Source organism: Lissotriton helveticus, chromosome 5_1 (genome assembly GCF_964261635.1).
Source record: "Lissotriton helveticus chromosome 5_1, aLisHel1.1, whole genome shotgun sequence".
Classification (NCBI taxonomy): Eukaryota; Metazoa; Chordata; class Amphibia; order Caudata; family Salamandridae; genus Lissotriton; species Lissotriton helveticus.
The window spans coordinates 1,092,173,018-1,092,190,661 of NC_136065.1; the positions used below are offsets into that span (position 1 = coordinate 1,092,173,018).

Genomic DNA, 17,644 nt, shown 5'->3' on the forward strand with positions numbered 1-17,644 from the left:
TAAATCCATAGCCTGGCAGTGAGTTTCAATAGTTTAGATGATGGTAGATGATGGTGGTGGTGATCTCTGTGCATGAGATGACACTGGCGTTTGTAACCTCCACCTAATGGTTGGGAGTCGTAGAATGATTTTTTGAACTAAAAAAGAAACAAGAGTTTGAAACCCTGAAACCCACCGCTTTGCCTTTGGTGGTTCTTCCTATGCGCCAGAAACTGATCTATTTGAGAGCAGACACTTGTTTGCCAACCTTGTGGAGTCTTCTGATAGGGTGTTGTGGGAGACCGTGTTGAAGACCGTTGAGAGTTTGAGCAGGATGAGCGCTGTTCTTCCTACTCAGTCCAGGAAGATTAGAATGTCATCTGTGGCCATAGTGAGTCCTGTTTTGGTGCTGTGGTCCTTTCTGAATACTGATTCAGTGTTGTCTAAAAGGTAGTGAAAATCGAGGTGGGTTGTGAGTTACTTGTTGGTAGCCTTCTCAACCATTTTGGCTAGATAGGGAAGCAAAGTGATGGGATCGGAAGTTGTTCAGTTGCTTTGGGTCATCTGTGGGCTTCTTGAGGTGGGTGTCTATTCTGCATGGTTTACTTTCATCTGGGAAAGTGACGGATGTGATGTAGATGTTCATGATGTGGGTCAGGGTGGTGCAGAATGGTGATGTTCCCAGGTTGTAGATGTGGTGGGGGCCTGGTCCGTTGGGGCACCAGAGTGGGTGGTCTGCATGATTTTCCAGCCTTTCTGTCAGTGTTCTGTTAAGCTACCCTGTGGTTGTGGAGTGTAGTGGGTGTGTTTTGCCTTCACCCATGGAAAGCAGAAATTCCTCTCTCATATGGGCTGTGGTACCCCTGAGGTCTAAGTTTAGAATGATGGCCATGTAGGATATGGTTAGTCCCTTCTATATGCCCTTCCGGGAAGAGGGTAGGTGTGACAGTTTTTAAGTTCGATAAAGTCTGAGGATCTTGAGATGTGTTTTTTTTTTTTTTTTTTTTTTTTTTTTAAGTGCGACTGACTGTAAGTTCTTTTAAAGGGGGCCATACACTCCTAAAGTGTGGGAGGTGTATATGTGGTTTGTAAAGTCTTTTGCTGGATAGGAATGAATTGGTTCAAGGCAAAAGATTTAGCAAGGTACATTGTGGGACTGGGCGACTTAACTTGCTGTCCATATTTAGTGTGAGTAAAACGTAACCTGAAATACCTCTGTGCCCATATTGATTCTGTGGACAAATACATAAAGAAATTGAAAATGGTATTTGTTAACACGAGCAACGTTCGCGAATATAGTCGGTCCTCTGCATTTGTTAATTTTCACTTGAATCACTGATTTACGTATAACTACGGCTGACTTCCCAAGTCCAAGTGCTATCACCCTTAAACACGCTTCGCTTTTTCTAGAATATCCCCGGATGAAGGCAACATCTTTGCCGAAATGCATTGGGAAATTTAAAAATTGTCAAACAATAAAGCAATGACGGATTCTTTTATATATTCAAATGAGTCTTGTGAAAACAACGAGATTTTGAATTGGAATTAAACAAGCAAATCATCCTTGCCCGTTTCAACTTATTATTTCTTAAAATGGAGAAACCTTCTACTTGAGGGACTTTTGCGGAGCTCGGGGACATATCCCACAGGAGTGGGAATGATACCCACTAAAATACATAAAGACTCATCTAGTTCCTCTTATCCCGAGAGTACTCTGTAGGCTCAGACATATCTTTTCAAAACCGGGTTTGTAGCCTTCATATCCGTGAAACAGTTGGTGTCAGGATTTACTTTGAAGGACTTTTCATTGTTGCTTTAAGTGGGTCCCACACTCTGGACCCCCACTATATACGTTACTGGCTGAGCTGCATGAAGGTGCTTCGGCAGGTCGGAGCATATGCTACATGGGCTGAGAGCATTCTGTGTCTGGTTAATACGAAAAGCATTCATCCGTTACATACTTTAATAGATGGAGCAGCCAGCTCCCCCACGCTGCTCGGCTGCGTATCTCTCCTCCCGTCCGACTGCCCTATGTACCTGCACTGCTAGCTGTTAGTTGTCTTGCAACAATGCTGTTGAGCCTGATTTAGCCTCTTTTTAGCTTGTATTGTAGTTTTGATTATTTCTGCAACCGTTGTGCCATGTGGCTGTTTAGCTCCGCGAGCCTCGCTGCTCACTCACTGTGTCCCGCTACCCGCCTCCCCAGCACCCCTCCCAGGACCTATTTGATGTAGGCCGCAGTGCAGCTGTGCCGCCTGCTTGATAACCAAAGGTAAGGCAGGTTCTGTCGCAAGTTAGATAATTACTTTAACAGCATTTTTAAATACAAACAAAAAAGGTAAACCCACTTAGATTGATGTTATCAATATCAATTGTATTAATAAATTCATTTTTCTGCACATTTCCAAGCACTGGACCCCGCATCAATTGCTGCCTCATCTGTACACTCCACATCTGGACCGTTCGCCTGCCACAGCTGTCTCTTCACCTGCAACCTAGGACCACTCGTGCCACTCCCACCCCACTGACTGACACCACCCTGAACATACTCTGTTGCCCCTGTTCAACGCCATATCACTCTACAAACATGCCACAGAAGTCTGAGACACTCTCTCAACCCTCTCCCTTGACATCACCATCACAGAGATCTGTCTCAACCCCTCCTCGACCCGAGCGTCACAACCGCGATGCTCCATAGCTACAAGATGACATACCGGGACTGCACCAACAAACATGGAGGTGGCATTGCCATCCTCTACAAAGAATCAATCTGCAGCACCACCATTGAAGACAACACCACGCCGATCATGGGACACCTTAACTTCCAACTCCACACTGACAAAGGCACCCTTGCCTATAGACCCCCATGACCAGGCACCTGCCTTTGCAATGCCATCACAGACTTCATTGCCCCATTTGCCAGCGATTCCAAGCACTAAATCTTCCTCGTTGACCTCCACGTGCCTCTTGGAACGAATGGACAACATCGGCCTCACCCAGTTGGTTACAGACTCCATTCACAGAGCAGGACACACACTGGACCCTTTCTTCACTTCCAGCAATAGTGAAATGCAGCAATACAACGGAACTCATCTGGACCGACCACTCTATCGTCCCCTTCACAATCACAAGATCACTTGGCTCCACCCAACCCTCCTTGAACTCCCTTCCACAGCTGGAGCAAAGAGAGACAGTCTTAATCGATGGACGCTCAACACCACCCTGCCTGATGCCGCAACTAACCTGGAACAGCCAGTCGATAACTTCAGCACCTGGATCACCAGCGCCGCTGGCCAAGTTACCCCCATAAAACCAGCAAAAACCTGCTGATCCATCAAACAAGCCAGCTGGTACACATCCAAACTCGGCACAATGAAACACCACTGCAAACAACTGGAGAGAAGATGGCAAACCAGCAGAGACAATACAGACCGATCCACCTTCGTCAGCCCTCAACAAATACTACCAATGACTGAAAAACATGAAAGAGTGCCCTTGCAGACCTAATCGAGGCTAGCGCCAACCACACCAAAGAACTCCACCATTGTGAGAGTTCTCCTGCCCAAAAGCCAATGAGAGCACGATCCCTCCCTCACAGGAACTCTGCGACGCTGTAGCAAATCACTTCAACACAAGATATCCACCATCTACAGCAACTTCGAGCACCAGCCCATAGACCTCCTCACTCCCACAGAATACTCCCACGATCAACATCTCACCACATGAGAACAGCTCATCATGAGCTCCATCCCCTCGGAAGTACCCACCGGCCCCTGCCTCCACAGCCTCTTCATCCTAGGAAGCAGCAAGCTCAGCCACCAACTCATACCATCCTCAACGCATCCATCGACAGAGCCACCTTTCCAGCAGAGGTCAGACCTTTCCTAGAGAAACACTCTGCAGACTCCACCGAACTCCAGAACTACCGCCCCAGATCGCTGCTTCTGTGCCCCACAAACGTCCTGGAGAAGCTCACCAAACACCTGAAGAGGAACACCTGCTAGATGGCTCCCAATCTGGTTTCTGGGTCAACCACAGCACAAGACCACCCTGATCGCCACCACAAACGATATCCGCACCCTACTCGACTGAGGAGAATCGGCGCCCTGATCTCTCTCAACCTTACTGCAGCCTTTAAAACCGTACCCCACCACACACTCATCAAGAGACTTCACCAGATTAGAATCAAGGAAGATGCTATCAGATGGATTGCATCATTCCTCTCGGGACGCTCACAGAGAATCCACCTACCCCTCCCCCTTTCACTTCAGAACCCACTAGCACCATCTGCGGCATCCCTCACTGCTCATCCCTCAGTCCCACCCTCTTCAACACCTACATGATGTCTCTAGCCTACATCGTTAGAACCCACAATATTAACATAATATCCTATGCTGACAACCCCCACACTCTGTCAGCAGACCCCACCACCAAGACCAACTTCCACAACTGCATGAAGAAAGTTGCAACCTAGATGGACAACTGTCTGATCTTAACATGGACAAGACCTAGGTACTAATCTTTGACAACCGTGCTTCTCTCTAGCACTATACATGGTGGTCCGCTGAACTCGAACCCACCCTTACCCCCATACCAAAAGACCATGCCTACAACCTTTGCATCATCCTGGACCACAGACTCACCATGAAACGACAGATCAACACAGTCTCCTCTGCCTACTTCCACACTCTCCGCAAGCTCCAAAGAATCTTTAAATGGCTCCCCATAAGCACAAGAAACAGTCACGCAAGCCCTAATCAACAGACGTCTGGACTGCAGCAATGCACTGCGCACAGGAACCACCAACGAACTCATGCAAAGGCTCCATACGCTACAGAATTCAGCAGCCAGATTGATCCTCAACCTCTACATATGGACCCACATCACCTTACATCTGTGGAACCTCCACTGACTCCCAGTCCAGAAAAGATGCCAATTCAAACTACTGACACATGCTTACAAAGCCCTCCACGACCAAGAACCAGCATACATGAACCTCCGGCTGAACTTCCACCAACCACCCAGAAATATTTGCTCTGCCTCCTCCGTCTCCCTTGTACCAACACTGCTCATCAGCTGTAGCCACAGTGGAGTCTGCTCCATCTCTCACCTCGCCTCCAAGTCCTGGAACGCCCTCCCTCTCCACCTCCAAACTCCATCCTCGGTGGTGGAAATATTCAGCACTTATGACTTTGAGGATTCTCCTGGAAGAGAACTGGGATTACAGGTACGTAACTTGTCCTTTTCCTGTCTTACCTGGTGCCAAATCGGCAGGGGGTGGCATTTCCCCTGCCTGGGGAAGCCTTGGGTCACATATCAAAGGCAACAGAGGCCTTTGCAGCCTCCTCCCTTGATATGCTGATTACTTAGCCATCATGGATGGAAGAGGTGATAACACCTCGGGCTGGTGAAGGCATTGTTTCTGTCCTCCGAGAGAGCGGGTTCTTACCTCCAGAAGGTCAGAAACCTGTCTGGTGGCAGGCTGGTCAGCCAACACACTAAGTTTCAAGGGGCAAAGCTAAGGTGCCATCTGGGCGCATGTATTAATAAATCCATCACTGGAATCTGTGTGGACTTATTAATATGAGATGTTTGATACCAAACATCTCTACTTTCAGTGAAGCCATCATGTAGTGGGGAAACTCATGAATACCAGTGCCCAGCACATGTTCTTAAAATGGCGTCCCTGATTACTTGCAGAAGCAACTTAGACATCACAGGGGCATATCTGCTCATGGAGATATGTCCACACATGTATAGTGTCACCTGCCTTAGGGCTGTAATGTCTCCTGTAGGGGTGACTTGTTTATACTACATGCAATGTGTGCATGTATGGCACACAGGAGGTGTGCCATGTTGTGTCTCACTTTACTCTGCACCATGGCATGGAACCTGCAGTGGCAGTCTGCATGCTGGTGCTGAGGGGCCCTTAGGGTGGCACAATATAAGATGCAGCCCTTAGGGACCCTCTTTAGCCTCCTTGCCCATAGGTACTAGTGGTACCATTTACAAGGGACTTACAAGGGGAGCTAAAGGTATTGCCAATTGGGGAACAAAGTGTACATTTCTGGGGACAGATCTGCCCCTGGGGACCTAGATTGCAGGAACCCAGTGTACGTCTGTCAAAATTGCACCAGATACCAGACAAAAAGTGGGGGTGACATGTCAAAAAGTGATACTTTCCTACAGATCCCCAAGAGGGTTGGGACTGCCCCATACCGTGGGAAAGGTTCGGGTTTCGATACTTGGGCTTCAGCGTCACGCGTGATAGGAGCCTCTTCTACTCCTGCAACCTCTGTAAGCTGCCTGGGGAATACAAATAGATGTGAGCCAGTGGAGACTTATCCCGCTGTCCTTGCCGGGCAGGGCTGTCCTGTATAAATGGATTTGCTTGCCGAAATTCCTATATGCACTGCATATTGGAATCCCTGACCACTTTTTCCAAATCGGTGGATTACAAGACTAGCTCCTGCTCTATGATGGAGGCATGTCACGCATTGCAATGGAGACGCTCACAAGAAAGGTTGGCGGATGGGGGAATCTCTTTGCCGAACCTCTGCTTGTACTACTGGGCAGCGCAATTGGCAGTACTCAACAAATGGTCCTTTGCAGAACAGACCGAGCTGTTCCTTTGGCCAGACAGAAGGTCCTTGGAGCCGCAGGGATATGTCTGCTGGATCTATGGGAAGAAAATCCCAAAAGGACTTCCTTCTCCTGCTGCCATGGTCGTGGACTCCTGGAGAAAAGCGACCACATGACTGAGATGGCAAGGAGCGGTCATCTTAACAATTTCACTGTAAAAGGCGGAGGGGTTGGCACTGCTGCAGGGAATTGTAGGCCACAGTAAGTGGGATTTGATTGGCATGTGAAAACTGGATGATGTATAGGTAAACTAAGAAATGCTGATGTTTTAGAACCTTCATTCCCAATATGAGCTGGCTGGGGGACAATACTTGAGTTACCTCCCAGTGCGACACCAGATTAGGGCTCTCATTCTCCCAAAGACAAAGATACCGGAAGAGAGCCCACTGAAGAATAGCGTACTGGGAACTTCCCTCCACTGACTCGTAATTTCTGCCATTTACAACACGCTTCTGGCCAATAATGCTCCCCTGCTACAGAGGCTGCATGAGAGATCGGAGGAGGATCTGGGTAGAGTGGAGGACTATGAATTAGGGGAGGAAGGCCTACAGGTACCTGTGGGAAGTGGCAATTTGAGCAGGATTTAGGGTGATCCAACTCAAGATTTTGCTTGGAGCATACTATACCAGATCTAGACTATTCGCCCGAGCCAGAGCGGGTTAGATAGATGCGTGTGAGGATGCAGTCAGAGGCATGAATGTACACTTTATGGAACTGTGACAATCCACATGTTTTGGGAGGAAGTTTGTAGCGGGATCTCTCAGGTCCTAGGATCTCTCAGGTCCTAGGAGAATCTTTGGCACTAAACTCCAAGGTAGTGATGTTGCGGAGAACAGACTCTCAATAGACCTATCCTCTTCTTCAATGTGTTCCTGATGGTGGCACGGAGAGATGTGATACAAAAGCAGGGAAGTAAACGGACCCAACACGGCGGCAGTGGGAGGCTAACATGAGTGCGAAAGAACAGACACACATTGCCCAGGATTGCCGAACCAAATTTACTAAAGTGTGGGTGTTGTGCAAGGGGATGGAAGACTTTGTCGGGAAATGAGTGAGAAGGGAGGGCTCATTATTGAAGTAGGGCCACAAGAGCTGAGATTGGTAACGTGGGCTTTGTTTATAGTATATTGTGGCTGAATATAGGGAATTGAATTTAAGGGTCTGTCTTTTGTGCCATAAAGTGAGGGAGGTGAGGGGAGTTGCTATGTGTTTATAGGTTTGTTGGTTGTATTAAAATTGAATAGAAAATATATGTATTTTTTTTAACTATTCCGGATAAAGGTCTTGGAAAGTGAGTTTTAAAGGTTCAGGGACTCAGAGAGATTGTGCGGCAGAGACTCCATTTTATCTATGCCAAAACTTTTCTTTTGTCAAATTGTTTGTACAGTCAGTTTGCAGGTTATTTTTGACAGTGCATGTGCGGATGTACAGTTTTTCCTGATTTAAAGATGTTTAGATTTAGCTGGGGGTAGTTGGAGCTAGTGGCTCTTGCACCTTTAAGGAAAATGGCTAAAGATGTATACCCTTTCTTCTGACCCTTAAAGCCATGTGCATCCAATAATCATGGGATCCACTACTGCTAATTGAGCACTGTTCAATCCATGCAATGTGATGTTGGTTTTGGAGGAGCAATGAGGATCGAGCCCAATGACCCTCATTCAGTGCGGTCATGACTAGTGAGGACTGATATATAGATGTGAAAAAGTGATGTATGGGAAGCAGTCACCTTGGGCATTGTGTCTAAACCCTCCCAAAGCAGCCAGTTCTCATCCACTCTGTAATTACTTAGATAAGTTAGAATCTCCTCCCATTCTTTTATCCACATTTCCAAGAAGACGTGTATGCATATGAAGAAAGGACTTGTAACATTGAAGATAAAATAATGCAACTTTTAATGAGTATTGACAAAGTCAAAAGGTCTGAAGTCAAATGTGGGTGACAGTTCAACAGACCAATGAATGAAGTGGGCTGACCTAAAGCACCCCTATAACATTATTTTAGAATTCATGAGGCTAGGAAGATGGCTAAAGGTGGCTCTATGGCAGATAAAATAGAGGATGAACTATCAGGAATACACCAGGTTGCCTTGTTGTTGAGGTAGACTTAAGCGGTGGGACAGATGGTTAGCCATTAGAACTTAAAGCAGTGTTGGGTCCCTCAGATCAGGGCACCAGTCTCTTAACCCCTCCCATATTCAAATAATTTCCCCATTCCTGCTTCTGTATAGTCTTCACTCACTCCCTGCGTTTTCCCCCCCTACCTCCCAGGCACCCCACCTTCCTCTGTTTGTCTGCAGGCCTTGAAAAGGGGCACAAATTCAAGTGGGGGATGCTGTGCCACATGACTACTGCCATGCCTTCCCTTAATCTTGAACACCATGAAGTGATCGAACTCCAGCAGATACAGTAAGCCTTTTACTGATGCCCTTCTATAGCTCTTGCAGCATTTCCTGGAGATGGTTTCACAAAGCTCTGCAGGGATCAACTGTCAGGTGAAATGCCGAGAAAATACATTCCAGAGATGGATGAGAGCTGGCAAAGGTTATGAAGGACCAAGGGAGGTAGGGTACAAGAAAGCATTGGAAGGGTGGGAACGAGACTAGACCTCGCAGTTGCTGTCTTGCTTTAGTTGCCAAAATTCCAGCGTGCAAACTGCCTAGCAGCATTTCTGTTAACGTCGCACTTCATCAACAGTTCCTGTAACACATTCACGTTTTTGCCGTGTCTATCATCAAGCAATACCCAAGAGTGTGTATTATACTATACCCTCCAGTATATAGACTAACGCCTATGACTGATGTCAATATTATTCTATGAAGACTCAAGTCTGCACCTTTCTAACCCATGCAACATACATGTTTACTTGGAAAAACAGCCTTGCTGTTCACCCTAATAAGTCAATGATAGTTACATATTTCTTTAGAGACCGCATGGCTTTACAAATGCTTATCAAGTTTGTAACACAATGCATATTAAGTTTGTAACAAAAGTAGTCTCCTCCCTGGTGTGGGCTTCTCATGGAAACTGTGTTGTGTGTATATATGTGGGGAATTGCTGCAATGTTACATTGTTGGCGTGTTTGCTATACATGTCTTTCTCATGTAAAATTATAATAGACATTTAAATAAAGTTTTTTACAAATGTTTCAGACTTTAGATCAACCAGACATTTTTCTTTCAAATCTCGTTAAGCTCAAGTTGAATATGATTGTTTTTGCCAGAACTTCGTTATTATGAGGAACCACGGAATTGTTATCCAGTTTTAGATCATAGATATGCGGCATCCCTCATCAGGACTAGAGATTGTTGGGAGAATTCCAGCACTTTCTGTGATGTGGGGAGCCTCCGAAACAGCTCTGTGTGCCAACAGTACATCCCAAGATATCTGCCTATAGCCAATGTGGAAAGCTTGCAGTTCCAGAAGCATCACTGTGGAGAAGCAAATGACGGAGCAGGGACGCAATTTGTTGAATGAGTTTGGATGTAGATGACGCCTCACCACCCTGCCGCTCAAGTGAAACTGATATGATACTCTTTGAATATTATATAAATCAATAAAAGATAAAATGCAGGGGAAAGAAACACTACTTACATTTAGTGACTGTTATCCATCATATTATCTTTCTTTCATAGATTTACATGCACCCTTCACTCCTTCCCAGTGAGACCGTTAAGCATACAAGAGAGCACTTTACTTGCTGTAGGACTGTAACATACCTTCTAGTTGTGTGTATTAATGCTCACCTCTTTGACCAGTAAAGAGACCAAGCAATGGACAAGCTTACTTTTGTTATATTACTTGTTTAAATATGTTCAGATGTACTGTGAGTATTTCAGAAGCATCCATCTGAAGGATTTCAGCACCGTAGAATAATAGTTGCAGGTAAGTAGCATTTACATTGTGCCATTTTCTGAGAAGGGTGGGCACATTTAACACACAATGTTTCCAAATCCTTCCAGTACTCTAGCACTGATGATTCGAAACTGGAGAATATTGAGCAAAAAGACTCACCATGGAAAGGATACATTAGAATGTTTTTCTTAATCACTGATAAATTGTAACTTCTGTGTTTGAAAATCTTCTCTGCAAAACGAAATTGTTTTGAAACTTAGACATGTTCTTTAAACATATAAGCACAACACACTGCAAACAAAATGAACTGTTTTACAGAAGATGCTTTCTTCTAAAATACTTTGTTCACAATGATCTTCATGCAGCTATACATAGATGCCTTCACAGTTTATATTGAGATTCAAATCCGCATATGTATGGCTTCCTGCTTGTATGTTATTTCTTACTGAACTATGATCATTTATTTTTCCTTTATTCTCTTATTAGAAATTACTTGTTGTCGAGTTCAGAAGATGGTACAATCAGATTGTGGAGCCTGCAGACTTTCACATGCCTGGTGGGCTACAAAGGCCACAATTACCCTGTGTGGGATACACAGTTCTCACCCTTCGGCTACTACTTCATATCTGGAGGCCATGACCGGGTTGCTCGGTGAGAGTCGCATTAGTTGCATGTTTTTCTGGTACAGTCCAGTACTTGTCCTTATGTCCAGTGCGTATCCTTACTTTGTTAACCTTTGATTACATTCATTTTTATGAGTGTAATTACATTCAATGTCTGCTCTTTTGAACCCTGCCACAAAAGGCTGTTTTTCTAACCACAAAGTATACTGAAAGTGGTGGATGGAATACTTGTATTAATCTCAACCACTGGTAACTACCCAGGCCGCATCCCAATCCATCATTCTTTGCACACCATGCGTCGTCAATTTGGACCCAGTTAAATGCAACTCAGTCTTGACCCTGATCCAATGGGAACAGTATAGCCTGAATTGCAAAGCTAGATCATCCCTGAATCTGAACACCAGCAACCCAGGAACGGTTTCACCATTGTTATGGGCTCATCTGCCAAACATCTCTTGGTTCTAGTGATGTAGTGTGCACGGATCCCAATAAGGGCGACACACTAAAGTATACTTAAAGTAATAATGGAATGCTTGAATTAATCTTAACCACTGGTAATTGCCCTGGGCTGTTGTGGGTTTCTGTTGCAGTATCCCCCCACTTTTTGCCTGGCCTTTGATGCAAATTTGACTGTAGAGTACTGGGTCCTTGCTGTCCAGGTTCCTTGTATCAGTGTTAAAGATTTACCACGATTGTCACTTCAGACCCCCTGTAAGTCGCTAGTAAATTGTACCCTGGTACCCAGGGCATTGAGACTGAAGCGTGTCCCCTAGGGGGACCCCTCACCAAGGGCATGCAAACTGCCACTGCACTGCAGTGTGAATGCCTTGGTGCAGAGAAAAATGACAGTTGACATGGCACACTGCCTGTGTGCCAGCTTCAGCAGCACTGCCCAATGTATAGGTAAGTAACCCCTATAGTAGGTCTTACAAGCCCTAAGGCAGGGTGCACTATATCTCCTCTGTGGGCATATCTGCATGAGAAGGTATGCCCCTACAATATTAAAGTATATTCTTAAAAATGTACGTGCCAGGGAAGGCATAAAGAGTACATGGGATGGAAACTCAACAACTCTAGTTACCTTGCACCATGATGGCTTTTCCGAACCCAGAAGTTTGTTACCAAACCACTCCTCTACTAAACCCACACTGATCCAGTGTCTTTAAAAAAAAAATTAAAACATGCACTTAGAGGGCACCTCAGAGGTGCCCCCTGAAAACCTACCAGCCCTGGTGTGGTAATTGACTGTCTTTTGGCAGCCTGCCACCACCAGACATGTTTCTGGGCCCCTGAGCCGAGAGCCTCTGCTCTCTGGGATCATAAAGAAAGCACATCCTGGGTGGAGGTGTCACACCTCCTCGCCCAGGATGAGCACAGTGTTCGAGAGGGAAGCTTCAGAGGACTGCCACCTTTGTAATGCAAACCCAGCTTCTGCTGCTAGCAGCAAATGGCTGCCCCTGGTTTAAACCCCCACTTTTGGTGGGAGGACCAGCAGGAAAATGTATGAAGAATAGGAGCTGTACCCCCCACGCCCCCTTCTCCAACTCCACCCCTCAGGTGCTGGAAACGAAGTAATGCACACTTTTCCTTGCCTACCATCTTGAAGATGGTGGGCATTTTCCAATCTGGGCTAGGGCTATTCCCCCTCCCGTAGGAGGGTGTCATCATTGTCCCTAACTGTTATTCCTCTGTAACATCCCTAAATCTAGTATTTAGGCGGCTCCCCCGACCCTGAAATCAGTGCTTGATGACCCAAGAAGAGCCAGACACTACAGCGTCACAGCAACAGAGAAGACTGTAGTACCAACTGACTTACCCCAGCCCTACCGGCCTGCCTGCAGCCCTCAACAATCCTGCTCCAAAAGACAACCGGTCGGTCCTGCAACCTCCAAAGCCTTGGGAAGACTGCCTGCCTTCGACAAAGATCAAGATATCCTGTGGACAGCGGACCTTTCCTAAATAAACTAGCTCCGCCCTAAGGATCTGCGAAACCAGCTCCGGACACACTTCTGCCCCCACCTCTGCACCCGATGGCCATGGCCTGAGTCCATATGGCCCACCGGTTCTGCAAAGGTTCCCCAGTGCTTCGGAGCCAGAATCCACCATGGCCTGACCCCTGCTAGACTCTAAATTGACGCCTGCAGCCTGAATACGAAGACTTCTCTTGACCACGACCTGCCCGGTAAGCTGTTCTTGATGCCAGAGGACACCCCTGCATCCAAAGCTCCTGAGCTTTGAGGAGCTTGACCAATGCTGTCCCTATGTCCCGTAGCATCAGAACTTACCTTGGCAGCTGTGGGTTTTCTTTGTGCAGCCTCCTGGCCGGCGCCTGCAGCGTCTTTCCAAAATGATCTCCCTCATTGAGCGCCTGCCGTTGTGGTGGCATTCTGCCCTCGGCCCCCCTTGAGGGTGTAAGTTTGGTGCTGCCTTGTGGCCCCAGTGCTTACCTTAGCTCGAGGAGATCTACCCCTGACTCCACTTTACCCACCTGTGAGCAGCGCATCGTCAATCACCCCCAGTCTCCATTGGTTAACATTGTTGACCTGACCCCGAATTTGACCACTGTACCTGGCTGCCCCTGTGCTGCTGGTGGTGCATTCATGGTATCAATTTGAACATTGCCTGGTTTTGACCTGAAACCCGAAGTTTAGATCTGTAGGAAGTATACTTACCGGAATAACTGCATTCTTGTTAACATTGCACAGCCTTAAAGTTGCACTAAGTGTCCACTTTTTAAAGTGTAAAGTATTTTTCCTGAAACATGTGCTTACCTTTTGGTCTTAAAATAAATCTTAAAGGAACCTTTTTCTAAAATTGGTGTGTGCCTCCTTTATGAGTCGTGCTCATTTGTCACTGTGTGCCTCACAAATGTCTTCCACTCCTTTGTGTTCGGCTGCTCGCACACACTACAACAAATAGAGCTCAACAAATAGAGCACTTTGGGTTTACTTTGAGCCCTGTGAACTTCAGGGATTTCTGGAATAGGTGCACGTTATAACCATTTAGTGGTATACCATATTCAGAGCCAGCTTCCTACAGCCGCATCACAATTCATTGGTGTTTTTCACACCCTGTCACCAAGTTGGACCCAGCTCTATGCAAACCAGTCTTGACCCTGCTCCAATGGGAACAGTCCTGACCGAACTGCCAAGCCAGGTCCTCCCTGAGCTGGAACACAAGCAACGTAGGACCTGCTTCACCCTTGTTATGACCTCCTTAGTCGGTATAGCTTGGTTCCAGTGACACATTGCGAGTGGGACCCACATCTGAACACTCGCCTACAGTTAGCAATGCAGAGGCAAATAGTCAGGATTTCTGTGACTCCTTAGCCATTTTTTTCCAGGAGAAAGAAGTGACTATCTTTAATAAGTTCACAAATACTTGTTCTGATGATCAGTATCAAGAGGTGGCTTGTGGAAGTCCACGTTTTAGGCAATTTGAGGCTCCCTTGGTCGAGCATTCAGTTAATGCCAATCCAAATATTAAATCTGGATCACCCCAGAATCCCTGTCCCCCTAAAATAAGACACTTGGCATCAAAAGGAGTAGCACTATACATGTCAAAAATCTATTCTGTTATGTTTAAGACTGGGATTTTTCCCTCTGTGGAAGTCTGCTTCGGTGCTCCCACTGTTAAAGACAACCCAACCTTAATGTGATGGACTTCAACAGCTACTGCCCAATATATCTGCTTCTCTACCAAGCGAAGCTGGTGGTGAAGGTGATGAATGTGCAACCCGCATCATATATAGATGAGAATCATCTCTTCGACGACACTCCGTTTGGTTTAAGACCGAGCCAAAGTACAGAATCCGTGTTAATTGTGGCAACCGAGGAATTTAGATTGACACTGGATGGAGGCGGAAGTGCCGCCCTCATCCTGTTACGCCTGTCAGCAACTTTTGATACAGTTCGCCATGGGCTCTTGGTTGACCATATGTGTATTCTGGTGATAAATGGACCAACACTTACCCTTCTGCAGTTTTTCCTCTGTAATTGGCAACCAGCAGCCTCTCGGGGGGCTTTTACTTTGGATCCTTATTCTCTGCCTTGTGAAGTTCTGCAGAGCTCCTCGTTGAGCCCTTCGTAGTGCAATTTATATGGGATTTTTTTTGGCCATGCTTCTCAAATCATTTGTGTTATCATTAGAATCATATGCTGAGGATACCTAAAGTGTGGTCTCTCTTTCAAAGAATGATGTCCACTCTGGAGATTATCTTCAGGAATTCCTTCTATGCAGTCTTCAAGGCGGCCTGTATTGGTACTTTCTGGAACACCCATTATTTGCAGGTTGTTGCGCCGGGTGTGCACCTCTAAATCTTTGCTCTGATAACACAAGGATGGGGGAGTCCCTATCCTCTCCAGCACGAGTCGAGGACTGGAACCTAAATAGGTTGAAATGCGGGATGAGGATTCAAATTGAAGACCACCTACATTATCTTTCCGGGCCTGTGTGAAACGTGCAGCCCTCCCGAAGTGGATGGAGGTTGGCAGATAACAGACACACTAACATATCGCACACCATGAGGAGTGGCAACTCTGCCCTCGTATCACGGAGAGGATAGAGACTCCCCATCCTTGTAATATTCCTCACATAGGGGGTATTCAATTTGCCCTGAAGAAAGTCCAGGACCTTTACAGCCAAACAGGACTGAAACATGTCGGCACTAGGGTTTTAGGACCACAATACTCCGAGACCCGTCTTTTAGATTTTTTAATGACCCAGACAGACCCAAGAATAAAGGGAAACCGGGGGTCTGACTGAGGTATTTTAATCTTTAACCCCCTGGCCTTTATCTATCTAAAGAGCTCCCAACACTGTGGTTGAGCCCACCCCGACTTCTAGGGGTCGGGGTGACCCGATGATGAAGCATGACACCACCAGGTTGTGTGAGGGTAATTAAAACAAAAGGTGTTTTTTTTCCATACTCATGGTTGTGTTTAGCACAACCTTTCAATAGAGAGGCCCCCCTCATTTTTTTTCTCTCTCTTTTGTCCCCGTTCTTGGGCACAGCTAGTTTACTCTGACCATTGGCTGATCAAATGGAGTATTTTTTGTGATTAATGTCTATCAGACTTGCCTATTTTCCCAGTTCCAGCGCAGCCACCTGACAACTGATGTAATGGGTGCCCCACACAGCTGTCAGCGGCCAGTGATGTCTCCGCTTATTCCCAGACCATGATCGCGATGCCCACATGTGGGCACTCTACCAGAGTCCAGGAGTGACAGTACGCGTGGACCCGCTATAATGTAGACATGTGGGTTCCCATGTGTAGTGGTGCCTCCAAGGGAGCTAGGTTTCCCACCAACTCGCCCCAGGTTACTATTGTTTCTCTCCACAGGCCCAAGCAACGCTTACTGGAGCCCGCAGCAGGGGGGCACATGCCGACTTCTGTGTGCTCCGGGCGTCCCGCAGTCTTTTATGCTCCTTACTTACCACCAGATACTAAGGTGAACTTCCCTGAACCATGTGGGTTCGCCCCACGCTTTGTATGCTTTCCTCATCGCAGCCGGTCCACAGCGCTTGTCTTCGCAATCGTGGATCACAGCTAGCACCGATCACACCCAACTCCTGTTTACACTCTGGGCTGCGTCCGCCACAGCCGCTCCTCTACCAGCACATAGCTGCCAAGGTTTCAGATTGATGAGTAACAACATAATAATTGCAGTGAAATTATGAGTGACATTCAACAACTATGAGTGACACTTTCTCGTGAGCACAGTAAAGTAATGAAGACGATGGATACATATAAATATCAGAAACTGTACCCATTTGAGCAATGAGAAACAGTCAGAACATCTTAAAATTGAGGCAAAGCACCAGAAATGGAAGCCCGTGTAACCTTCAATGCAGCGCATCAAGCTGGACTCCAGGCTTCCTGTCCCACTTGGGACCTTCGGACCTGGTGAGACTCCCAGGATGTGAGAGGCCCCAACATGGATCTGTTGTCTGCAGTCTAATATTATTATAGTCAACAGTCTCACCATGTGCCCTTCTCCCTTTCAGGTAGACAGCACTAGGCATCGGGCAAGCCTCAAGAGGGGTGAGGCTGAGGCCCACATTTGGGTCACAGCCAGGCTGTATTATTTCAAAAAGACAATAGTTTAGCAGCCTCAATCCAAATAATTTACAAGCTGAGCGGTCTGCCATACAGCAGCACCAAATCACACCAGCCAGCAGACTTAATGATGCTCTGGCTCGGCGATGTAAGTTGGTGCACTCAACCAGCGAGCACCACAGTGGCTCACCCCGACCAAAGTTAAACATGAGTTAAACCATGAGCAGAAAGTTTGTCAGCTCGGAATAGAAATCATATTCATGACCGCTCAATGCGCAAAAAAAAACCGACGCATTTTTCTTAGGAAGTATTACAATCATATGACTTACTTTGCAGCAAGGGCAATCTGGTAGGGGCCTGGTGGCCGGCCGTCGCAACGACCAAGGCTCATCTGCAGACTGTACTGGTGTGCTCGGGAACTAGTTAGGCGGTCAGCGGTGGGATCGGGTCCAGTCACGGAAATCATTCCAGTGGGGCAAGCGACAGCAGG

At 46.7% G+C, this 17,644-nt stretch overlaps 1 protein-coding gene across 1 annotated transcript in view; it reads left to right on the forward strand.

Annotated features, from left to right (window-relative positions):
* Positions 1–17,644, forward strand: part of TAF5 (TATA-box binding protein associated factor 5) — a 275,231-nt gene that overhangs the window by 157,370 nt on the left and 100,217 nt on the right. The window contains exon 8 of the mRNA XM_078643693.1: positions 10,959–11,123. Within this exon, the coding sequence (XP_078499819.1) occupies positions 10,959–11,123 (165 nt within the window). The remainder of the gene's footprint in view (positions 1–10,958; positions 11,124–17,644) is intronic.